This window comes from Salvia hispanica, chromosome 5, assembly GCF_023119035.1.
Source record: "Salvia hispanica cultivar TCC Black 2014 chromosome 5, UniMelb_Shisp_WGS_1.0, whole genome shotgun sequence".
Lineage (NCBI taxonomy): Eukaryota > Viridiplantae > Streptophyta > Magnoliopsida > Lamiales > Lamiaceae > Salvia > Salvia hispanica.
In genome coordinates, this window is record NC_062969.1 from 15,172,460 (window position 1) to 15,195,360 (window position 22,901).

The 22,901-nt window shown below is 37.6% G+C and overlaps 6 protein-coding genes and 1 non-coding gene across 10 annotated transcripts; 3 read left to right on the plus strand and 4 right to left on the minus strand.

The window, feature by feature from the left end:
- Positions 1–1,499: 1,499 nt before the first annotated feature.
- LOC125186372 (sec-independent protein translocase protein TATB, chloroplastic) lies at positions 1,500–4,950 on the plus strand. 2 transcript variants are annotated; one of them, XM_048082730.1, is made up of 6 exons: positions 1,500–1,840; positions 2,010–2,131; positions 3,852–3,911; positions 3,987–4,107; positions 4,281–4,445; positions 4,527–4,950. In XM_048082730.1, the coding sequence occupies exons 1-6, from the start codon at positions 1,612–1,614 to the stop codon at positions 4,724–4,726; spliced, it is 897 nt and encodes a 298-aa protein (XP_047938687.1). In that variant the 5' UTR covers positions 1,500–1,611; the 3' UTR covers positions 4,727–4,950. The 2 variants fall into 2 exon arrangements, with proteins under 2 accessions (XP_047938687.1, XP_047938688.1); XM_048082731.1 differs by having other exon boundaries at positions 1,502–1,840; positions 4,290–4,445.
- A 759-nt stretch (positions 4,951–5,709) lies between these two features.
- LOC125190580 (BAHD acyltransferase DCR) lies at positions 5,710–8,762 on the minus strand. Its single transcript, XM_048087910.1, has 2 exons — positions 8,209–8,762; positions 5,710–6,765 (listed from the first exon to the last, which is right to left on the minus strand). The coding sequence occupies exons 1-2, from the start codon at positions 8,665–8,667 to the stop codon at positions 5,872–5,874; spliced, it is 1,353 nt and encodes a 450-aa protein (XP_047943867.1). The 5' UTR covers positions 8,668–8,762; the 3' UTR covers positions 5,710–5,871.
- Positions 8,763–13,181: 4,419 nt separating this feature from the next.
- Positions 13,182–14,148, minus strand: LOC125187092 (protein SRC2). The gene has a single exon (XM_048083607.1). The coding sequence runs from the start codon at positions 14,076–14,078 to the stop codon at positions 13,299–13,301; it is 780 nt and encodes a 259-aa protein (XP_047939564.1). The 5' UTR covers positions 14,079–14,148; the 3' UTR covers positions 13,182–13,298.
- A 2,692-nt stretch (positions 14,149–16,840) lies between these two features.
- Positions 16,841–17,467, minus strand: LOC125189503. Its single transcript, XM_048086774.1, has 2 exons — positions 17,125–17,467; positions 16,841–17,049 (listed from the first exon to the last, which is right to left on the minus strand). The coding sequence occupies exons 1-2, from the start codon at positions 17,465–17,467 to the stop codon at positions 16,841–16,843; spliced, it is 552 nt and encodes a 183-aa protein (XP_047942731.1).
- Positions 17,468–18,443: 976 nt separating this feature from the next.
- Positions 18,444–21,335, minus strand: LOC125187606 (30S ribosomal protein S9, mitochondrial-like). 2 transcript variants are annotated; one of them, XM_048084230.1, is made up of 5 exons: positions 20,804–21,335; positions 19,670–19,960; positions 19,520–19,590; positions 18,892–18,972; positions 18,444–18,712 (listed from the first exon to the last, which is right to left on the minus strand). In XM_048084230.1, exons 1-4 carry the CDS (start codon positions 21,258–21,260, stop codon positions 18,898–18,900), a joined length of 894 nt encoding a protein of 297 aa, XP_047940187.1. In that variant the 5' UTR covers positions 21,261–21,335; the 3' UTR covers positions 18,444–18,712; positions 18,892–18,897. The 2 variants fall into 2 exon arrangements, with proteins under 2 accessions (XP_047940187.1, XP_047940186.1); XM_048084229.1 differs by having other exon boundaries at positions 19,520–19,960.
- Positions 21,336–21,864: 529 nt separating this feature from the next.
- Positions 21,865–21,933, plus strand: LOC125191431. The gene has a single exon (XR_007171115.1). It is a non-coding gene; the product is annotated as a small nucleolar RNA snoR60 (small nucleolar RNA).
- LOC125186615 (rRNA 2'-O-methyltransferase fibrillarin 2-like) lies at positions 21,903–22,894 on the plus strand. Of its 2 annotated transcripts, XM_048083018.1 has the most exons (3): positions 21,903–21,938; positions 22,131–22,198; positions 22,271–22,894. In XM_048083018.1, exons 1-3 carry the CDS (start codon positions 21,905–21,907, stop codon positions 22,430–22,432), a joined length of 264 nt encoding a protein of 87 aa, XP_047938975.1. In that variant the 5' UTR covers positions 21,903–21,904; the 3' UTR covers positions 22,433–22,894. The 2 variants fall into 2 exon arrangements, with proteins under 2 accessions (XP_047938975.1, XP_047938972.1); XM_048083015.1 differs by having other exon boundaries at positions 22,131–22,894.
- Positions 22,895–22,901: the final 7 nt, after the last annotated feature.

Here is a 22,901-nt window from a genome sequence, read left to right on the forward strand (position 1 = left end):
AATTATGCGAGCTTTTAGCACTTAATTGTCTTTTAGAAAATAAATATAAATAAATATTTCACACGAACCTCATAGCTTAATTTTCCTATTAAACTAAGTTCTTGAGATCTTCAGTTATTTTAATTAGCTTACCACCATGATTATTATTACACAGTGAATTTCAAACTCATTCCCTTTTATAGTTTATTCATTTAAGTTATACTCTAATCCTTTACTTCGAGGTATGCTTTCTTCTAAAATCTTTATATCACAATGTTAGTATGGTTTAGTTTTTTAACACCAGAACCGCATCTTTTAAATCGGCAACATGATTGTTCAACTCGTTTCAATTATGAAAAAGGTGATAGCTCCAAGCAGTGGCGGAGCCAGACTCTTAATGATGGACCCAAATAACTACCACTCCGTCTACAAAAAATAGTCTCATTTATAGACGACACAAATTTTAATGATAAAGTGGTAACATAAGAGAGAGAATGTATAAAAATATGGATAAAGTAAGAGAGATAGAAAGAAAAAGAGGTAAAATATGAGAGGAAAATTTTCTATTTTTGTAAATGCAATTATGTTTTGTGGACATTACAAAATAGCAAAATGAGACTTTTTCGTGAATGGAGGAAGCATTGAAATTTATTTAGTATGTTCAGTGTTCGGAACAACTCGAACATAAGCTATAGAAAAAATTGCGCGTGAGAAATAGATAATATGAAAAATATGAATATATTTTTTAGGACATTGCATTGATATTAATTTTACTAATATTATACTATAATTAATATTATATATCTATGTGTATCGAAATATTTTTATTCTTAAATTATAAATACCATTCTTTATGAATACAAATTGAAATCGTTTATGCAGAATTACTAGAGAGAAAATCAATAAAAATAGTAATGTAAGAAAATCAATAAATATTCTAAATGGATATGATTAAAAATCAGGGAGTAATTATTATCTATCAATACCAGAAAATTTGGAAAAACACATATAAGAATGGGTAATTTATCAGTTAAGTGAATGAGTGAATGCAGCAACAGAAATCAAACTTGATATCTCGCGAATGAATGGCCCGTATTTATACCAGCTGCGCTAACTACTGATGTGATAAATATCGCATACATATATAATATATACTAAATGTTCAAATGGCTGAGGTCCAAGGGCCCCCTGGCCCCACTGTGGCTCCGCCACTGGCTCCAAGTCTCTAAGATTTAAAAATTTTCATCTTATGACTCCATAACGTCGTATTGTTTGAGAATGTCAACATCACGAGTTTTAGAAATATATTGGTAAAGAAAAACCACAGAATTTCGAATTTTCATCTTATAACTCCACCGTGGCTCCGCCACTAGCCCATTAAACATGATTGTAGAAATTGGGCCTAAAAGCCCACCAATTAGGCTGAAGATCTCTCTCACCTACTAAAATCTTTCATTAATTTCTGTGCACCAAATATCATAATAAAACTATCTATTAAAATATCACAAAATATCAAAAAATAAAACAATCAACATTTTACACATGCTTCGAAAACCATAGCTTCCAATTCCATCCTTGCCATTTACATGACTTCAATAAACTCCAAAATCTAGCTCGTTTCTGGACTTCCTAATGACTGCAACAATGTCAATTGCTATTTCTACCCCAACATCTTCTTTATTGCATTCTTCTTCTTCAACTCGGAAGATCCCATCTTTGTGTTATTTCTCGAATTCCGCAATTCCAATCCCTAAAAATGCAATCTTTAAGCATATTACATGCGTGCCCAGCTTGGGTTTAGCTCAATGGAGCGGCCTGAAGAATATGGGGGTTTCCACTTCGCAATATCCGGTGAAGATAGGTAGCCATATATTTTCCCCCATTTTTCAGCTTCTGGTGTTTATTGATTAATATTCCTGATTGGTGTCTAAGTTGGGGAAACCTTTGGTTGAAGTGTGATATTTTTAGTTCAATTTGTAAAGTTAAAATCTTTATGTGGTGCTGAATCTATGAGGTGTGGTGTTTTGCAGCGAGGAAGGGGAAGTGTAAAGGTAAAGGAGTTTATGCTTCTTTATTTGGAGTTGGGGCACCTGAGGTTCTTGTCATTGGGGTTGTGGCTCTCTTAGTTTTTGGGCCAAAAGGTCTTGCTGAGGTTAGCTTTTTCTTTCTGTTTTCCCTTTTCGTTTATTTGCTGGGGTTTAGCTTATGTGTTGGGAACTATACCGGTTCAATCATTTCTGGCTGATTTTATTAATGTAAAGATAGGAAGATAATGATGCTACTCGGTTTCGGATTAGAGACTAATGTCATCTGGATTGTTGCTTATTGCTTCTGCTTGACACGACACGCGCTGTGTAATCAAAATGCTTTGGTATAGATTGTTTTAGGTTTACCCCTTCAATTTGTATCTTATAACTTGAGTTTATTGCTTTGCAGATTCTGAAGTAGTTAAGTTAGTTAAGCTTAGGATCTTTAGATCTTCTCTCGTAGTAGCCACTTCAGGTCCTTGAGATTTATGAGTCAAGCAGTCATTTCTTAGATTTTTTCTGAATCCTGGAGAAGTTCAGCTGAATGAGCTTTGTTTATGTATTAGCAATAATGACACAAATATTTTGGTGACACCGTTACATGCATCCGTGGTGGATAATTTAACTCCTAGCATATGGAGTAACACTATGATGTGCACTATTCTCTGCAGCTATCACACAACATTATTGGGGCATTACTTTTTTGTATAGTGAGCAGTTTGTATAGTTCTTCTTTAATATGAAGCTAAATAGATAGTCAGCACAAGTCTTTTTGGCTGAGCCATAGTTTTTATCGATATAGGCCTTGGGGCGAGGAGCAAGGTGTAGAGTCATGCTCATGAATTCTAAAAGTTGTTTGCTATCTTAGTATCATTAATGAGTTTTAAGGGTTATTTATGTAGTATTCTGGAGTTGGAAAGTTTTCACTACTTCATTGAAAAATTGTTGAATTTTCTCTACAATTTATGATTGCTGCAAATCTTACTAGCCCTTAATCTTAGAAATGATTGTAGGTAGTTTCATAATCATCTTGGTTCTGAAATAGTAATAGGGTTAAGAATATGAACAATATGATTCTTGAGAGCCTCTTATTGAATTGCCATTAATTGTTCCATTTAGGATCAATATGGGTTTTAAGGAATGTGGATGGAAAAAAATAGTGGAAAGAGTCCTATTTCTATGAATTTGTTTTATGATAAATTATGAGTGAATTGAGTTTGTGGCATGTGGAACCCACTTACCAAATATAGTAAAAATCAAATGGGACATGCATTTTTGAAATCTCGAAATAGAGAAATGGGACATTTAATAACGGACAAAGTGAGTATACATATTTAGCTGCTGCTACTTTTGATTACAAACCAGCATCACCATTCACCAATATGTAGAGATTCTTCAAATTCGGAGCCATGCTGGTGACTTGGTCATTGACATTCAAAATTTGGGTGAAATCTATGAGTCCACTCAAGGCGAATGTCCCAAAAAATTGATTTCATTCCCCTGTAACTTGGGAGCTTTTGGGTATTTTTCTCAGAAGCTGCATATCCAAGTCTAGGATTGATGTTTGTGGGCTTATACCATAGGCAGTGGAAATGTCTTAACAAGTTTCCAGTAGAAAAGAGTCTGATCTGATTTAGATGTATTCTTAAGGTCAATAAGAAAAGAAAAGAAAAAACTCGTTGCACCCTTGAGGAGTAATTTAAGAAACTTTCTTCCATGCGTTTCCTATCAGTTTTTTTTATCGACTAGTTTCTCAATTGATGAAACTCGTTTCTCCTACAATTACATTGTAGAAGCTTTGCATGACGGTAATGTATCTCCATTGACCATACTTTGTGGTGACAGGTTGCCCGTAACCTTGGAAAAACTTTGCGTGCATTCCAACCTACAATAAGAGAACTTCAGGTAGCTGTCTTTTCAAGTGCTGAATGAAAAAACATTATTTTTGTTCATAATCAAGTTATGCTGCACCCCTTGCAGGAAGTCTCAAGGGAATTCAAGAGCACCCTTGAACGTGAAATTGGACTCGATGATATTGACACTCCAGTACCAAAACGTTCGAGTACCAACACAACTCAACCAGAAGCAAATATTGAACCGAGTGAGTACACGTTTTCTTAAATAAAGTTCATTATTTTCGATTTTGTTAGCTGTTCTGGAAACCCAAAGTAATTTTTTGTAAAATTAGACGAGTTTATGTATGTAATGTAAAATTTATTTTATCTTTGCATTTCACTAAACTACAAAGCATATATACTGATGGGTCGCCTTTAGAAACCGCAGAAGATCCAGCTGAAAGTGCGATAAATATGAAGGCCGAGCGATTTAAAGGAGCACTTTCAGCGCTGAAAAAAGAGCAAGAGGAGGAGAGGAAACAGAAAGAGGAGGAAGAAAGACTGAAACAGGAAGCCCAACTGGAATCGGAGGATACCTCTCAAGGTCAGTAAAGTCTCTCTCGCTCTCTCTCTCTCTCTCTCTCACTCTCTTAGAGACATTTTGGTCATATACGACTATTTTCAGATGCCTCTGAAGCTCCGGATAGTCTGAAAGCTCTAGATACTAATGAAGAAACCTCCTCGGTCACCTCTCCCCCTAAAGCTCTAGATACCACTGAAGAAACCTCCTCGATCACCCCTGCCCCGGAGAATCCAAACAGCAATACTCTTCAAGAAGCTGCTGCAGGAGCACCTACCGGCTCAGCTTCAAACACTGAAACATAAAGTTGAGACTCTGAGAAAAAGTTTTGGGACGACAATGACGGTGTAGAACATATAGCGTGACAGTCCTTAAACTGTCTGGACTTAGAGCAATAATGAGATGTTTTAGTGTTTTTGGCATTGTTGTAGTATTTGCATTTCGAAAATTCTTTGAGACTGAAGAATTCAAACTGGTAGTTATGTATCAGTAACACGTATGATGAAGGATTAGACCAATTGAACTTTTATACCCTATATTTGACGTGATACTTTAACATTATTCAGTTTAATCATCGATTTAATTATCGAGCCGCAGGCCCGCAGTGCTTCCGTGCTGACATTCCCATGGTATGTGGTATGGTGTCTCTATTTTTTTGAGAACTGGAGTACAACGGTAGTGCTGAACATTGCACTAATATCATCTGCAGTCCATATTTTTATAAAAAATATCACCAGATGTCCTTGGACATTGATAGAAGAATTTTGCATTTTTTTGGACCAAGAAACCCTTTAGGCTATAGGGGTTATTCATGTCTTTTTCATATGAGAAAGAACAGTCATCTTGTTTCATTCATTTCCCTTTAATTGTATGACATGGCGAGTAATTATTTGTCACATACTTTGACGACTTCTGTTGAGGGAATAGAGAACAAGTGCAGCCGAAATGACAATTCTCTCTCTTATTAAAATACATAAATAAATACTACTAGTTCTTATAGAATGGATGAATTTTGGTCTAATTACTTTTTAAAAATTATAAAGTTGGTCCAACGATATTATATCAATGACTAGGTATGTCTTGTGATATTTGAAAAGTATAGAGACCACACATGATATTAGTGCAATGCTCAGGAACTAAAAATACAGGCTTTTTTTATTAAAATTAAATAGTTAATGTTTAACTAAACCAATTAATTAAATTTGAATTGTGGATTGCTAAATTCTAATTAAACTTTACACACTCAGCGAACTAATATATGGTGCACCAAATAAATTGAAACAGGCAGTGAAGACAAAAAAATAAAATTAAAGTCGGATAATTTGTCTGAATATTTGAGCACACATACATGGAAAGCCTAAGGTGACACCCAATAAACACACAAGATAGAGAGAGAGCAAGTAACTGTAAAGCAAAGACTATTATGGGTGTTACGTTGTTGATGAACTCCTCATGCCTCCAACAAGAAGTCCGTATCGTTCTCGAGCTTCTCCATGGCCTTAGCTTCCAAACTGATCTCCACGTCAATGCTCCCTCCCCCACTCTTCCCCGGATACAGATACACCATCCCATCGAAGCGGTTGTTGAGCCCGCTCCGCACGCTCTCCGGGCTGCCCCACCCGAAATCCACCTCGTACACCTGGAACCGCGGCGAGCTCCCCACCGCCACGCAGTTCACCCCCGCGTCCTTGTACCCGAATATCACCGGCTTGCTCTCCCACTCCTCGTTCCTCTTTGCGATCGCCTCCGCATTGTGCGCCTCGATCGCCCCCCTTATCAGCCCCGCCCCGAACTCTGCTTGGTTCGACAGGATCAGCCCCGCCCCCGTCACCGTGAATATCGCCTGGATGAGGTTCCCGAAGTAGCTCTCCGGCATGGGCGGGTCCACCCGCTTCCTGCAGTCCGCAAACACCGTGAACACCGTGTAGTCCGTGGGCCCCAGCTCCCTCGCCCGCGTCACTGCCTGCCACACGTGCGCAGACAGCGACTGGAACGTGGAGAAGGGCTTCTTGTTATCGTTATCGTTATTGTTATTGGTGTTGTTGACTCTTGACTTGATCTGGTCGATGGCGGAGGCGGGGAACTTGAAGACCTTGCCGCGGAGGACGGGGGCCGCGGGGGAGGCGGAGTTGGCGTGCTCGGGGGCGTCGGAGGGCTGGGAGAGGTCCAGCTTCACGCGGGTGTTGCGCGCCTTGGTGCGGTCCAGGAATGGTGGGACCGGGACCGATGTGGCACCGTTGCAGATGGCGGCCCACGAGCTCATGAAGTGCCATGTGGATGTCCCGTCGAGGATGGCGTGGTTGAAGGCGAGGCCCATTGCCAGCCCGTCTTTTAGTTTCGTGAGCTGTCAAATTTAATTACATTAATTTTTCAACCTCCAATCCGATCTCTCTCTACCCACAATAATTTCATAACCAAAAGTAGCATTTAATATTGAAATCAATTTTGTACAAATAAATACAAAATTAAAAGTTAGTACAAAAATCTAAGAGGAATGTAAAGTCAAACGTTCTTGGAAACACTTACCTCATGTGATGTTTGAAGCTTTTACTAAAACATGGCATTCTATATCATGTGTAATGTAGGAAATCATTTTTGCATGTGTAATATAAATAGCAGCGTATACTAAATTTAATTGAATTGATTTGATTGTGAACGTTAGTGTGTTAATGAATTTGAATTTAAAGATCGCACCACGAAAGAACTCAAATCTAAGACTTTTGGCTCTCTACTGCTTGACGTAACTCACACGCACTAAATTGTGAGCGTTAGTGTTTTAAGTGTAGTAGGGAAGCATTTATTCAGGCACAGCTAAGTGGGCCATGGTTGATCTCATTCAACAAAATAGGGGCGTATAGGAAGTGGTTCAACTCTCACCTAAGTCTTCAATTCAAATAGTTGGACCCAGAAAAAAAATTATTACTACTAAATATCTAATTCTGATTATAGACTTTAGTTATGACAATTCATATAAAATTTGAATAAATTTCAAAAGTAAATAAAAAAAAAAGAAAAGATAGGTTAAGTGCCCTTTCATCACTGAACTCCATATGCGTCCGCTTGTTTCTTGAAAAATAGTACTCCATTTACTCCCTATATTACTCAACTCTCGCTCTTAACTACACCATCACTACTTCGATTGATAAGCCTATGATAATTTTTTTTTATGTTAGTTTCAGTGTGTATTTTATAAAGTAGAATAATACTCCTATCAAATCTTACATCAAACACTTTAACAATAGATTAATACTTCAAATAACAGCGGAAAAAATACCAAAAGATATGTTATTGGGAACACTAAATAACGCGACGTTATATGTAATGTAACAAAATGTTTATATATATAGTTCAAATATCATCACTTCCTAACCCCAACAAGTACTAAAATACTGTCTTATGATTGAGTATAATGTCACACTTGTTAATTTGCATCATTTCAATAAGGTCAGAAGCCCAAATATTTTCTAGCATTGGAATGGTCTACATACTTATGGTACTATAGGATTTAGGAAATATAAATTCAAACAAATTAAGTTTGTAATATTTTTCCAATAACAGTACTATAGGACTTTAGTGATATAATTCTCTTCCAGTAAATTATTCTAAAATGAAAGCACCTCCATATTAGCAAAACATTTCGTAAGGACTAGGAGTTAATTAATTAAACTACTACAGAGCAGATTATGATTCGAATTAACTAGTCACTTAAGAATTTAATATAGGCAACAGAAGTTGGTAGTAAAAATAGATGCACTATAATAAATGAAAGTTGAATTAAGAGTCTCACCTGCACAGCCAACAAGGGGCGCTGCAGCCCCTCCAAATTCAACACTCCATTATAAGGCAACAGCTCCTTAAATCTGGAGAATCCCTCCTCCGCCGTCAGCTCCGCCACCTCCACATCCTCCGCCTCGGCCTCCACCACCTCCACGCCCTCCATGTCATCATCGTACACGACCTTGAACACCCCATCCTCATCCTTCTCGAGCTTCCCAGCCAGCTGGTGGAACTCCTCCAGCACTAACGCCAGCCCATCTTTCAGCTTCTCCACAGCCGCGCCGCCGTCCTCGTTCCCTCCTTTGTAGAGCAGGAGCTTCTGGTTGTAGTAGAAGGCCAGGTAGGGAAGGTCGAATGTCACCAATTGGCACTCTTTCCTTCCTATGGATTTTTTGGGCTTAACATAAGTTGTGTTGATGATTTTGACACTTCCCACTTTCTTCTCACCGTTTGCAACTTCGCCTGCCATGCCCAAAAAGAGTTTTCTTATGAACTAAAGCTTCGAATTTGGGAATGTTTAGTGACAGGAATTGCTACTTTTGGCTTCCTAATTGGATCATTGGAGATGTGCACATATATATAATGATAGTGTGGTTTTATGAGATTTGATGTAGTTGGGACTGCCATTAATGGTTTTCATGGGTGCAGTTGTGAGACATTTATTACATTTTATTTGCCACTGTTTTTTTTGGTGGGAGTTGAGTAAAGATGCTTTCCACATTCACCTATTTTCCCCCACACATCATTTAGTAGTTAATGAATGTGAAATCGTATTTATCATACAAAAAATTTCCTTAAAAATAGACCTATGATAAAGTACGAGAAAAAAATACTTATAAAATAAGAAAATAGAAAAAAAGAAATAGAAAGATAAAGAAAAGTGAACACTAAATTTGGAGTAATTTTCCATTTTTAGTAGTATGGCACTTATTTCGATGGACAGATGAAAATAGAAAGACGATAATGTATTATTTTTCGTAGTAAAAGATATTCTCTTGTTTTTTAATGTATCATAATAATATAAAAACCACTGAAAAATGCGTTTTTAGAGTTTTGCTAGCGGAAACATTGACCAGTAAAAAGCGTCTTTTTTAGTGAACACCGTAAAAAGTAGTACTCCTATACTCATCCCGTCTACGATTTAAAGATCCATTTTGCTATTTTAAGACGTTCACAATTTAAAGATCTACTTTTGTTCCACTTTTTGGTACGTAAATTTATATCCATTAACCATTTCATTCACAATTCATTATAAAACTAATACTATTAAAAATATGATTAATAATCCACTAACTTTTTCGATTTATTTTTTTCATAAAGTTGAACAATATGTTAAATTAATATTGAGTAAAATTATTCTTTAAATTGTGGATAGATGGAGTATACAGTTTTATACCTAACGTAATTATCACTCTGTACTGGAAAAATTATGTGCGTTTAAACGTAAATAATGAATGTAATGTTTCATAAGTGATGAGTGACTATTACATTAGTACAATAATTGTGAAAATGTTGAATGATGGAGTATAATTGATCAATAATTTTTGTTGACTGAATATTGCATGGATGTCATATTAGTGATGATTATCTATCCTTTTAAGGTTCTTTACCGAACTTTCAATATTTCTATTTGTTTTCCTCAAATTCTTTTTTAAAATTTAAATACATGAATTATAGTAATTTTTTTTCCAGATGAATAACTTCGATCAAATTAAAACTAATGTAGACTACACGTGACATACTACCATCAACGCGACTGATAAACACATAATTTGCATGCTTTTTAGGCTTAGACTTGACTAATATCGATTGCATGTTATGTGAATTATGTACATAATATTCCTTATATATCCCTACATATTTTGGTATTTTGACGCATTTGTTGAGTTTTGAAGGAAAAAAGACTAAACATGATGAATTCCAATCAGAATTTCAAGACCACTATTATGTTCGTCTTCAGAAGAGCTTCGTGTGGGTACCTCACACGCCTAAATCAGAGTCCGATAGAAAAAGTTATAAATATTCTACAAAAATTGTACGCATACGGCACGGAATTTTGAGATTTTTGCAATTTTTTTTTTCTTTTAAATCCCAATATTTTCCGTATTAATGATACTATATTTGAATCCTCCCATATCTTAGTCTTCTCCACGCTATAAATATGCCTATTTTGACTTAGAATTAATGGTCTAATAACTTTTTCTAGTCTAGCTTTTGATATACTTAGATTTGGGTTTTAATTTTATACTAGTTTCGTCTTATGGAGAGGAATGTAAGTAGCCGAGAATTCAAGAGAGTTTGACTCGTCCTTATTTAGAATAGATCTATCCGTGAGTATACAGTGCAATTATATGGACAAGTAAGAGTATCGCATCTACAAAGACCAATGAGTGATACGACCTTTGTTTAGAATTTACTTCATCCATTCGCCATTAAATGTCTCATTTTTCATTTTTTATCCGTCCGCCAATAAATGTCTCATTTCACTTTTACTATATTTGGTAAGTGGACCCTACATTCCACTCACATTTTATTATAAAACCAATATATAAAAGCAGGTCCCATATTCCACCCACTTTTCTACATAAAGTCAAATAATTTCTTGAGACCCGGCCGGTCAAATATGAGACATTTAATCATGGACGGAGATAATTCTTGTCACAAGAGTGTCGTGAGGGTCGTGCAGTGCACATCCGAACTCATATTAGTATGATATTGTCCATTTTGGGTATAACTCTTGCAACTTTGCTTTAGGGGCACTCCTCGGCATAGGTGTTGAACTTATATATTACTTCCACCTTTTCTAATTCTCCGATGTGAGATGGTTTGAATACCTACAATCACTCTCAAACCAAAACCACAAGACCAAGAATACACATGTCACAAGCCACCCGCCACCACACCACAGGTCTTGATTGAGACCACATAAAAACCTCAGAGAACGTGAAAGCAATTGACCGAACTTCGAGCCACACAAGCCTACCGAACCCTCAGTTTTGATACCAAATCTCCCCTCATATCATGACCACACATGTTATAGGTCACAATAGATCTTGATCGAGCTTACACAGGAACATAGAGTAACGTGCAAGCAATCGACCGAATTTTGGACCATACAGGTTCGCCGAACCTTGGCTCTGATATCACTGTAAGGGGTTATACTATATTGCTTATATCTTCTCTAATTTTCTAATGTAGGATAGTTTGAAGTCCAACCAGTGTTTTGCAAGAATTACAACTACACATTGGCTGTGGCATTTATAAAGAGCATGGCATTTCGAATCTTATCGCAATCGGTATAAAAAATTGACTTAATTTACATCGGATGCCTTGAATATTAGAGCACTGTGTGTATCTATATGTGTAGCTAGATTCCCATGAACTAGAGAGAAAGAAGCTGCTTTAATAATTGATAAAGGAGCCATGTGTTTGAACTGGAAATACGTGGTTGGCTCCATTGCTTTAACTTTACTATATATAGTGACACTGAAGGAAAGATGAATAAATTCTCCCATCTCATCCTATGTTACAGAAAATTTATTGAAAATACTAATTCCAATATGAGTCACAAATTAGTAGGCGAAAAGACTGACGCAGAGGAAGGGCCTATCCGAGCATGTCCATCATTAAATATTTTATATTATTTTTATTTTCTTTGGTAAATAAATTTTATATTCTATTAATTCAATTTAATTATAGTTTTATTATAAAATTAATAGAGTATAAAAATAGATTCATATTTCATTAATTTTTTTACTCAACTATTTTCGTTTCTTATAATCCGTCACATTTCATTAACTTTTCACTCATTTTTTTTAAATTTTTTATAATTTGTATCAAATAAAAGTAAAATAAATCTGGACCTTTTTTTTATATCAATTTTCTTTTACATTCTTATTATATGTATCGAATAAAATTATAAAAATAAGATAAATATGAATTGATGGATGATGTCTTTGTTTAAGGGCAATGAATTATTGTATTCCATCCACTAAATAGGCACTAAAACTGTTTCATTTTTAAATAATAAAAGTACAATAAAATATATAGTAACATAAGTGTACATATAACTGCAGCAAGCCTATTAAATTTAAGAGTGAATTTCAAATTTCTTCATTTTGCATCTTTTTGGTCTCTGAATTAAGAAATTTTCTATCCGAGGACCCTGAATAAAAAAAAATATCTCTCCTCATACCATACATAGCCTCTATTTTCTCTCTTTTTTTCACGTGACAGTATTATTTATACGATAGTAATTTTTAATAATTTAGAAATATAAAATTATATATGCTTTTGATAAATACTTAAATAGTACTATCAGTGTAATTTGATTCGCGTATACATTTTATTTATTATCATTCGATAAACTAAAATAACATTGAAAATGACATAATTTTGTAAAACTAACCCCCCCTTCCATAAAAATAGAGACTTTTATGACAACACGAGTTTTAAATTATTGAAATATTGGCAGTGGAAAATAGGACTCACCTCATTAGAGAACGAATTAAAAAATGGAAATAAATTATTTTTACGCGTGAATTTCATTTTCTATGAATCAAATTAGAATTAAGTTGACTGTAAATTTAATAAGATGCTGAAGTTTATATAACAAGTATTGGCTATTTGAAAACTTTAACATTTCATAAAAAATGTTCTTTTAGGTCATAAAAAAATTACTAAACGTTAGCCTAGTTAATAAACGGCAGCATCAGGTCATATATAGACCTCCAGTCAAGTGGTGAGGTCTATTACCGCCCCTAATTAAACAGCAACAATATTAGAATCCCATAAATTTACCATATACTCCACTAAATAGCAATCACACACTAAACTTTTAGACAACAAGTGTTTTCAACTATACATATCTTGATTTCCTCAGAGACAGGAAAATGAACATTTGTCTGTGATTAATTCGGGCACAATTCCAATTTTTGTTCTTTTATTCGGTTCCTTGATTACGAATATTCTTGAGCATAATGCTATACAACACATTTTTTTATTCCACAATTTTTTCTTCTTGGACAGGTTGATTGGCAGCAAGAAATGTATACATCAAATAAGTGAAAAAAAATACACACGTATAAGCTTGATTAAATTTTAATAATCTTCTTCATCACCTGCATCATCAGCCAGATCATCCGCCACGTCATCAGCAATATGATCCTCAAGGGCATCAACACCTTCGGTGAGCGCGATTCCACCCAAGACCCCTGCAACCGCACCCACAGCCAATCCCGTCCCCATCCCCCCAAACTTGCTTCCCTTCTTCTCCTCCTCCACGTATCCCTGCTGGGGCCCACCGTAGTAACTACCCTGCCCGTACCCGTACCCGTAGCTCGGAGGAGGAGGAGCTCCGTACGCGGGATAACCCGACGGCGGGGCCGCATAAGCAGGAGCCCCGCCGTAGGGCGCCGCGTACGGGGGAGGCGGCACGCCGTACGGCGGTGCATAGTAAGGGTCCGGCGCACGGTAGCCCAGCTCGCGGACGCTGACGGCGACGTCTAACTTCCCCTGGGGGCGGCCGGAGGGGCGCGTGAGGTGGAGCGTGCGGTCGGCGCGGCGGCCGAGGCCGACGTCGTCGATGAGGTCGCGGAGGGGGAGGCGGGCGGAGCCGATGAGCGGCTTGGTGTCGTCGGCGTGGACGATGTCGATGTGGAGGGTGGAGTCTTCGATGGGTGAGTCGAAGGGGATGAGGAGAGTCTGATCCCAGGTGGGGGAGGTGTCGCACTCGCCGTCGGAGGCCACGTGGGTGGAGGACTTGGCTTTGGGGTCCACCCACGCGACGGCGTAGGGCTTGAGGCTGCCGTGGCGCCAGTTGACGTTTTTGAGGTCTTTGGCGGAGGTGATGCTCACTTCCACTTGGTAGCGCCCCGCCATGATCACAACCGAATTAACTTCTTCACACTTAATTATTTTGTAGAGATGAACAAGAGTTGATAATTTGGGATATCATAGGCAGGCAGCTATATATAATGGGATTGGAATAGGTAAGTGCTAGATTATTCCATATCTTTCGAATTCAACTGGCTCGAATATTGAAATTACTACCTTACCCTTTCTAAGTCATTTTCGTGTTTAATGTTATACTAAAAAAATTATATGAATATGTATGGTGATTGTACACAATGTTATTTTGTATTGCAAGTGGAAAAAGAAAAAAAAACTATATTATATGTTTATATTTTTAATAATAAGTTATCTTGGTCAGGATTAAAAAAAAGTGAGGTTAGCTTCGTTGAAACGAAATGAATATTTAATTTTGAAGGACTAATTTGAACACAAATACAGAGAGACACAAACATATACATAGATGTTAACATGAGATCCAAAACCAATTGCAGTTTTGTTATCACAAAATATCTAACGCACTTTTGATGGAGAAAAATCAATTTTAATTTTGACAATTTTCACAATCACAACATTTCATTAAGCCACTCTTCGTTATTTTGAATTCTACTTTTGCAACCGTCTTTTGTTTCTTGCTTCTTCAAGTAAATTAGATTTCCTTCGTCATATATATAGCTTAAATAATTCATTGTGAATCTCTTGTCTCAGCCCAATATATAATTTTGTGTTCGAATGTTCCATCAAGGACCTCATAAACTTAGGGTCAATACAAGAATTACCTTATAAAACATAACTGCATAAACTACTCCGATCTGATATTGGGAAGAGTGCTAGCCGGGAGAATATTGTCTTGTGGGAAGAATATTTCTCATTGACTCAACTTATGGCCCCTTTGTTCGATTACTTTTATTATTATTATTATTATTATTATTATTATTATTATTATTATTATTATTATTATTATTATTATTATTATTTTATTTGAGAGAAATGCTCAATCCAATAAAAGCGGCGAGCAAGATAAGTCCGTCAAAAAACAAAAGACCAAAGAAATTTAGTTTTATTCTTGATTCATATTTTTGTTGTACGTAGCTTTGTTTTTTTGTTTTTTGCGTTTTGGTTACTTAATTTAGAAGAGAGTCGTATGTTCATTGTTTAATTTCCAATGAGGTGAAAGTTGGAAAATATGAGGTGACAAATGAATAGGTGTAAATTAATAAATTTACATTTATGTGAGTAAATGGTCGTGGAAGATTTAGCTAGGCTAGGTTTGGTTTGAAAATACTCGAAAACAACGTGGGGAGGGTTGTTCTGCTTTTCTTAGAATACAAGGCATGTATGGCGCTGGAAAAAAAATGTCAAATCTCATTATCCGAGGGAGTTTTGATTCACTTGATTATTACGTGGACTTTTGTTTCTCACATCATATATTTTTGTATCGTCCTCAAATTTATACCTTTCGTTGGAACCATTTAATGATTATTCATTTTCATTAAGCTTAGAATTCTAATTTGTCTTTAAGGATTTTTCTAAACAGAATAGAAAGAAACAGGTTTTTCTAAACGACATAAAGCAGACTTTAATTCTAATTAATGAAACTACCAGAAAATTCAGACTATACGAGAAAGACTAAAATAATTACGGTTAGTTAGTAAAGATCAATTTATGAATAATAGAACTAAATAAGACCGGCTAAACAATTATGGTTAGTTAGTAAATACTCATGAATAATAGATATAAATAAGACCGACTAAATAATTATGGTTCGTTAGTAGTAGTAATTTAAATCTGAATTCAAATGACATGTATATATGACCGTGATGGCATTCAATATTATTTATGGGCTACGGATTTATATACGATTATTTGTATGTTTATAATTATTGATTTGTTATAATTTTAGTTGGGTTAAACTTTAATGAGTAAATATCGATTGTGCCACATTTGGGTTCCCCTAGATTTTAATAGTCTAGCTTATGAATTTGAATGCTAATATGATGAGTTTCAATGACGTAGCATTTTGGTCAAGTTATCTGAATCTTGTCTGCATCTCATCAATACTGAGTCTCAATAATATTACTCCCTCCGTCTCAAAGAAGTTGGCATACTTTGAAAATGGCACAGAATTTTAGGAGGTTTTGTTTTGTGTGTTAAATGGAGAGAGAAAATATAATTTTTATATTCATGTGAGAGAGAACTTTTTTCAAAAAGAAAAATGTGACATCTTTTGTGGGACAAACTAAAAAGAAAAGTGTGCCAATTTCTCTGGGACGGAGGGAGTAGTATTTAACAAATGCATTTGTCCATTCTACAAGAAGGAAAGTCCAAGTGTTCAGTATTTTGCATCCAATCTATATTTTTTCTAAAAATCTGTAAATCATTTTATCTGTATATATGAATATGGTCTATTGTACATTATTTCATATACAATTTAAACAAACATTCACTATGGTTTGCATCAGCATCACTGATATTTAAAGTTTATTTCTCACCCCAATAATAGAATAGTTGAGAAACGTTTATCAAACTCAAAAAGAAATCACTCACTGCCAATCAAGTACCAGTGAGGCGTTCACAATGGGACACCCTAAGCGACGCTCTATATATCGCCACGTCAGCATTTTATCCTCTTCCTATTCCACTTGCAGTGGGGCGGACTATAGCCCGCCCTAAGCGACGCCATAAGCATTTTATCTATTATTTGAATATTTAAATACTTCAAAATTTGGAAAAATAACTTCATTTCATTAAAATTCAAACATTACAATACGAAATAAAAAAACTACAATTTCTCAACGGCGGCGGTTGCGGTTCCAAACTTCTTCAATCATGTCGGTCATGAGCTGAGTATGGTCTTGTTGGTTGCGCATTGAGGCCTGTCGCTGTAGAACCGCACCGAAGCCAGTTGGTAATCCTCGAGTGACAAGCGAGGTCGCCGTGCTGGAGCTAGATCCGGCTTCATCATCCACCCAATCGGTGACATGTCCACGTTCTTGTTCGACTATCATGTTATGCATGATGATGCACGCATACATGACGTCGGCGATGACTTCCTTGTACTAGAAACGCGCCGGACCTTTCACGATTGCCCACCGCGATTGGAGCACCCCAAAAGCCCGCTCCACATCCTTCCGCCCGGACTCCTGCTTTGCCGCAAACAAGACTCTCCTCTCACCAATTGGGCAGCTGATCGTCTTCAAAAAAACAGGCCACCTTGGGTATATGCCATCGGCCAAGTAGTACCCCATATGATGTGTGCGGCCGTTGGCAGTGAACTGAACGGCCGGACCGCGACCCCTGCACTGATCGGCGAATAGGGTGGATGAGTTGAGGACGTTGATGTCGTTGTTCGACCCGGCTACACCAAAGTAGGTATGCCAGATCCAGAGGCGGTGGTCAGCGACGGCTTCTAGGCTCATCGTCGGGTGGCTGCCCTTGTAGCCGCTAGTAAATTGGTCTCTCTAGGCCGTCGGACAGTTCTTCCATCGTTGCTAGTGCATACAGTCGATGCTCCCTAGCATCCCAGGGAAGCCGTGCACCGTCTCGTGCATCCGCATTAGGCTCTGGCAATCATCAGCAGTCGGGCGTCGCAAATATGTGTCGCCAAAAGCCTCCACAACTAACTTACAAAAAGTCTTGAGACATTCGCAGCTAGTTGTCTCCCCAACGTGGAGGTACTCGTCGAACATATCCGCTGTTGGCTGACGGATCGCAACCGTGCACTTCTGCAACGGCATAAGTCCGGGTCTGCCGATCCCGTCTTCCCGATACTGGAAGTACTCATCACGTCCCTCCAACGTGTGCACAATGCGGAGAAAAAGATCTCGGCTCATTCTAAAACGTCGATGAAAAACATTCGGGCCCCACCTTGGATTCTCGGCAAAATAATTTGCGAACAAACGTTCGTGCGCTATGTCGTGCTCGCGGGGGACAAACGTCCGACGTTGTATCGGGCGAGGGACCCGCGCTCCGCCGCCGCCACCTCCGCCGCCTGCTCCCGCTGCATTTGTGCCAAGTATTCCGCCTTGGCTTCATTAACGGCATCGAACAAGGCTCGAGTCAAGGCCCGTCTGCAGCCATCCGATGTACTCAAATCGTAGATGTCGGGATTCATTTTTGAGACGATGAGAGAGAATAATTGAAGAGATGTGAAATTGGAATGTGTGAAATGGTAGTGAATAGTAGTATTTAAATAAGAAAATTTTTTGAAAAAATTCAAAAAAAAAAAAAAAACGAAACGCGTTTCCATCGTCCGCGTCGTCCACAGTGACGGATGCTGCGACGGACGATGGGTATCCTCCGCGCATCATCCGCAGACGATGTATCGGGCGCGGACGATGGTTAAAAAAAGAATCGAAGGCAGTGAGCTCTAATATCATCACATAATCGCGGAAAGGTGGGGAAGACGATGAACATTGAAACATCAAGAAGCCCCGGAACAAATGTTGGGGCTACAGGAAGTATTACAAAAACGGCAAACCTAACTAGCTTTATATCATATTGATAAAAAAACTAGCAAAAACTAGCACTGCTTCTGTATAACTGGAGACATAGATGAAGACTGCAAAATGGTTAACGTTTGACCCATTGGAAGCTTTTCCTAGCTTTCGCTTTACCAGGTTTCTTCCTTTCCACAACTCTTGAATCTCTCGTCAGAAAACCAGCTGAAGAGACATCAAAAACAGGGTTAGAGGAAAATGTCCCGACCATAATTTAAGTTGTATAGGGGAAATGTTAGAACTGCAAGTTGATCGCTAAACTTTCGCTGGCTTCAACATAACAGGGCGTGCAAATGGTCAAACATTGTGGACAAGAAACATGAATCCGGTTTCAGAAGTTAAACCTTGTTTCAGAGGAGGGCGCATTCCTGGCTCCCAGCATTGTAATGCTCTACTGATGCCCAATCGGACTGCTCCAACTTGACCTGCAAAGTTCATTCATGTGTTAATTAATCTACAGCAAGGGAACATATATTGGAAATTCAAAATTTCCAGGAAAAAAATATACTAATAGAGCAGTCTAGCTGATGCACGTCTGGTGGCTAAACTCAATGTTTTTCATATACACAAAATAGCATTTGAAGGTCAACGGTACTCTGTCAAACTCAATTGTATTTCAACTTTAATCCAAAGATCTTAAGTGGCAACAAATCACACAATGCAGGTGGGAAACAGAACCAAAACTCTTAACAGATATACCAAAGCTAATAGAATGATAGCAAGAGACTGATTAGCACAAGGAAGCACTCAGCTCAAGTCAACCACTCAGTTGAATTCATCAAAACATGGTGAGAAAATAACATTTGCTATATAAGGGAGGTTAAAAAAATAACATCAGAGCTTTGTAGTCCAGATTATGGTAGTACTCCTTAATCAGAGGATATGTGTTGTATGAACTCACCTTCCAAACGCATAATAAAAAGTTTGATCAATCAACCGTAAAAGGATGTTCAATAGAAATCTAGTGCTGACCTGTAGTGCCACCTCCTTTAACAGTACAATTGATATCCCACATGCCCAATGTTTTTGTTTCAGAGAAAGGCCTAAGAAGAGCAGCACGGTGATCAAGCATAGGGAAGTATACATCAAACTCTTTGTCATTCACCATAAAATTTCCATCACCAGGCTGAAGCCAAACACGAGCTATGCTGCATTTCCTTCTCCCTGTTCCATAAGACCTCCCCTTCTCGTCTACTTTCCTGACGCGTGCCTTGGCAGCTTCCTCTTGTTTTTGGCGCTCTATTTCAGCTCTGCCGGACTTTTTAGTATTCTTCTCATAACGCTTCTCCTCTATTTCAGATAGAGGCAGTAGTCCTTGAATGCCTTCAAAGTCCTTCAGTGCAATTAAACTATCCAGCATCTCATCTGTTATCCCAGAAGCCAATATAAGGTCACCAAATGAAAGATCCGAACCTGCAAGAATCATCACAATATGTGAACAATTTTCTAGAAAAAAGGCTTCTCTATCAATGACCTCCAGTAAAAGGAGAAAAAAGATAAAATGTTAACTTGTTCTCTGGAAAAGTATTCACTGGACAAAAAGACCTTTATTATGAAGAAAATTTAAGATTGTAACTAGTTATTAAAAGCCCTCAACATCCGACAGGAATCAACTATAATGTAGCTCTGTAGCGCTAAGTTGAATAATATAGCACACGGCACACGCTATAGCTGGGGAAATTTTTTACTAACTCCTATGGAACATTAATCAACTCGAGTAATATTCCAGGAGTTTTTACAATTTCGTGCACCTGTCGACAGGAAGTGCATTGTGAAGATACAGCAGTTAATCCCTTTGTACTCCCAAAAAATTCCTTCTCTCTAAGACATGTATCTTAAAATGATGGAACATTTAGAACCAATTGGCTCACAGTAATCCAAGTTCACATTAATTAATTTAAAACCATCATATCAACAGGGAAATCACCAAACGTACATGTGAATTACTTCAACTTATTATCTGATTGGTTTCAGGAAAGTAAATTGTTAGCTAAATAATGGCCAATTGCACACAAAATTTCAGAAAATGGAGAGCAAAAAATCATAGTATAGCTATTTCAACTTCTCTTACAAATAAACTTGATCAAGCAAACAGGATAACTGAAACAGCATTCACTAACATAAAATCCAGCCTCAGGAATCTCTATAGATCAGACCCCAACATGTCACAATCAACAAAAATCAAATTCATTATAATCTGGATATACATCTCAATTAAAAACACAAAGTAACAAGAAAACTAACCAAAAAACTGACCTTTGAGAGCATCAGCCAAAGCTTTGGCCTCGGCTTCAAGCTGTTTCTCCTCCTCACTCTTTTCAACAACCAATCCCACTCCATCTCCTAAACTAGCAATCCCAATTTCTTCTCCGTCGGATTCAACGCCGCCGAACAAATCATCACCCGGTTGCTCCTTCCCTTCCCCTGAAAAACTCCACGGTGTATAATCTTCAACTGGCCCCTCGTCGTCCCCTCCACCAAACTCCCGCGGATCGCCGGGATCCATGGAGAACACGGAGTGGATATCTTGGTCAATTTCCGATGACATTTTCCAGAAATCGGTGGTTGATGTGGTGGAATCATGGCCTCCATTGTTCCCTCCGGTGGAGAAGAAAGAAAAATGAGGAGGCCGAGGCGATGAAATGCGATTAGGATTTGGGATTAGGGGATTTGGAGCTGCGAATTGCGTGCGGAGGAAATTAGGGATAGACATCGATGAAATTGTGCAGATTTGGGAATAAACCGAGCAATCATCATTCTGTTGCACACGCAGCCTGGGTGTGGAAAGGAACTGAGAAAGGTAGTTAGAATTTCGGAGGGTTTATGAGGTTTTAAAAATAAGGTTAAAACTCGTAAATCATTTTAAAATTAAAATATTTGAGTTTAATCTTATGACTTTTGTAAATACTGTATAAAAATATTTAAAAAATTTATAAATTTCAGCTCCCATATAACTCAATTTTTCTAAATATAAATTAATCAGATAATTGAAAAAAATACTTATCAAAGTTACTATTTACTCCCTTGGTAGTCATTATTGCCAATATATACTTATCATACTTCATAGTACTGTAGGAATGGTTGATGTTATATTTTCTGATGTTGCTCAGCCTGACCAGGTCTCGGTCCTCTATAATATTTTATCAAAGTGCTTTCTCCTCGTCATTTTCCCAGTCATACATTCATGCTTGCTCAAGAACTTTGCATAAATAATGGATTGCTGTTTCCATTTCCCTTCTACATGTCATTTTGAGTTTTTGCTGCTCTCTTAATAACAGATTCTTTCTCCTCCTGTTGCTTTCAAGTAATATATCGCTACGCAGATGAGGAATTACTCGGATTCCCCTTCAAGAGATCATGGGTGATGCAACTGAGTCTCTGATGCATTCTTGTTAGTATTTTTTTTTCCTAACAATAGTTATTTTCTTGATTGATATCACATACCATTACCCCCAAGCCCCATAAAACAGATTTTCTTTTATATTTCTTTCTGTTTGTTTTATATTTACTTTTTGTATAGTTTGATTGCATTAGGCGACTTTGGTAGAAATGAGTCTTAGAATACTACTAATATTTTGTGCAGGCAATGATCTTGCTCTAAATGCATCATACTACTTGAAAGCCGGAGCCCACTTCGTTACGATAATTAAGGTTTGTGTTGCCAACTATACTTGTGTAGTTGATGAAGATTTACATTTTGTTTGTTCTGTACTTCCCATTCAGGCAAACTGCATAGACTTGACAGTGTCTGCTGAGGCTGTGTTTGCACAGGAAGTGAAGAAGTTACAAGCAGAACAGTTCAAACCAGCTAAGCAGATTACTCTCGAACATGCTTGTGTTGTTGGTGGCTATTGCATGCCAAAGAAGCACAAGGCTGCTACCTAACAGCTTTCAATACACCAATTTTCCTAATTGAGGTGTGATAGCTTCCCTTTTCAGCAACTTGTGAATTTAGATGCACATTTGTTTCCTTAGCAACATAGGAAGACTAGCATCCTAATCATAGTTTGTTGGCCTCCCCACTTCTTCAACCGCTCCGTTGTCTGCTCAACCTGCAATTTCCCTTTCTTGTTATACACCTAGACAGCAAATCAATGGTGACATGAAGAAGTTTGTTGAGTTGAACAATGACATAGCAACTGAAAAGCTATGGGGACGCCTATAACCCAAAGTTTCACCGATTCCATGAAGAAAACTTTCCACCATCATTTCAGACCTATCGTCGGAAGGTAGTCTCCATCACCCCCGGTGATCTTGCCGGAACTCCTTAATTTGAAGAAGCCGTGCATCCATATAGCGGGCGTGGTGGTTGATGTCAACTAAAGAGGGAGAGTTTTTTAGGTATACATAATGT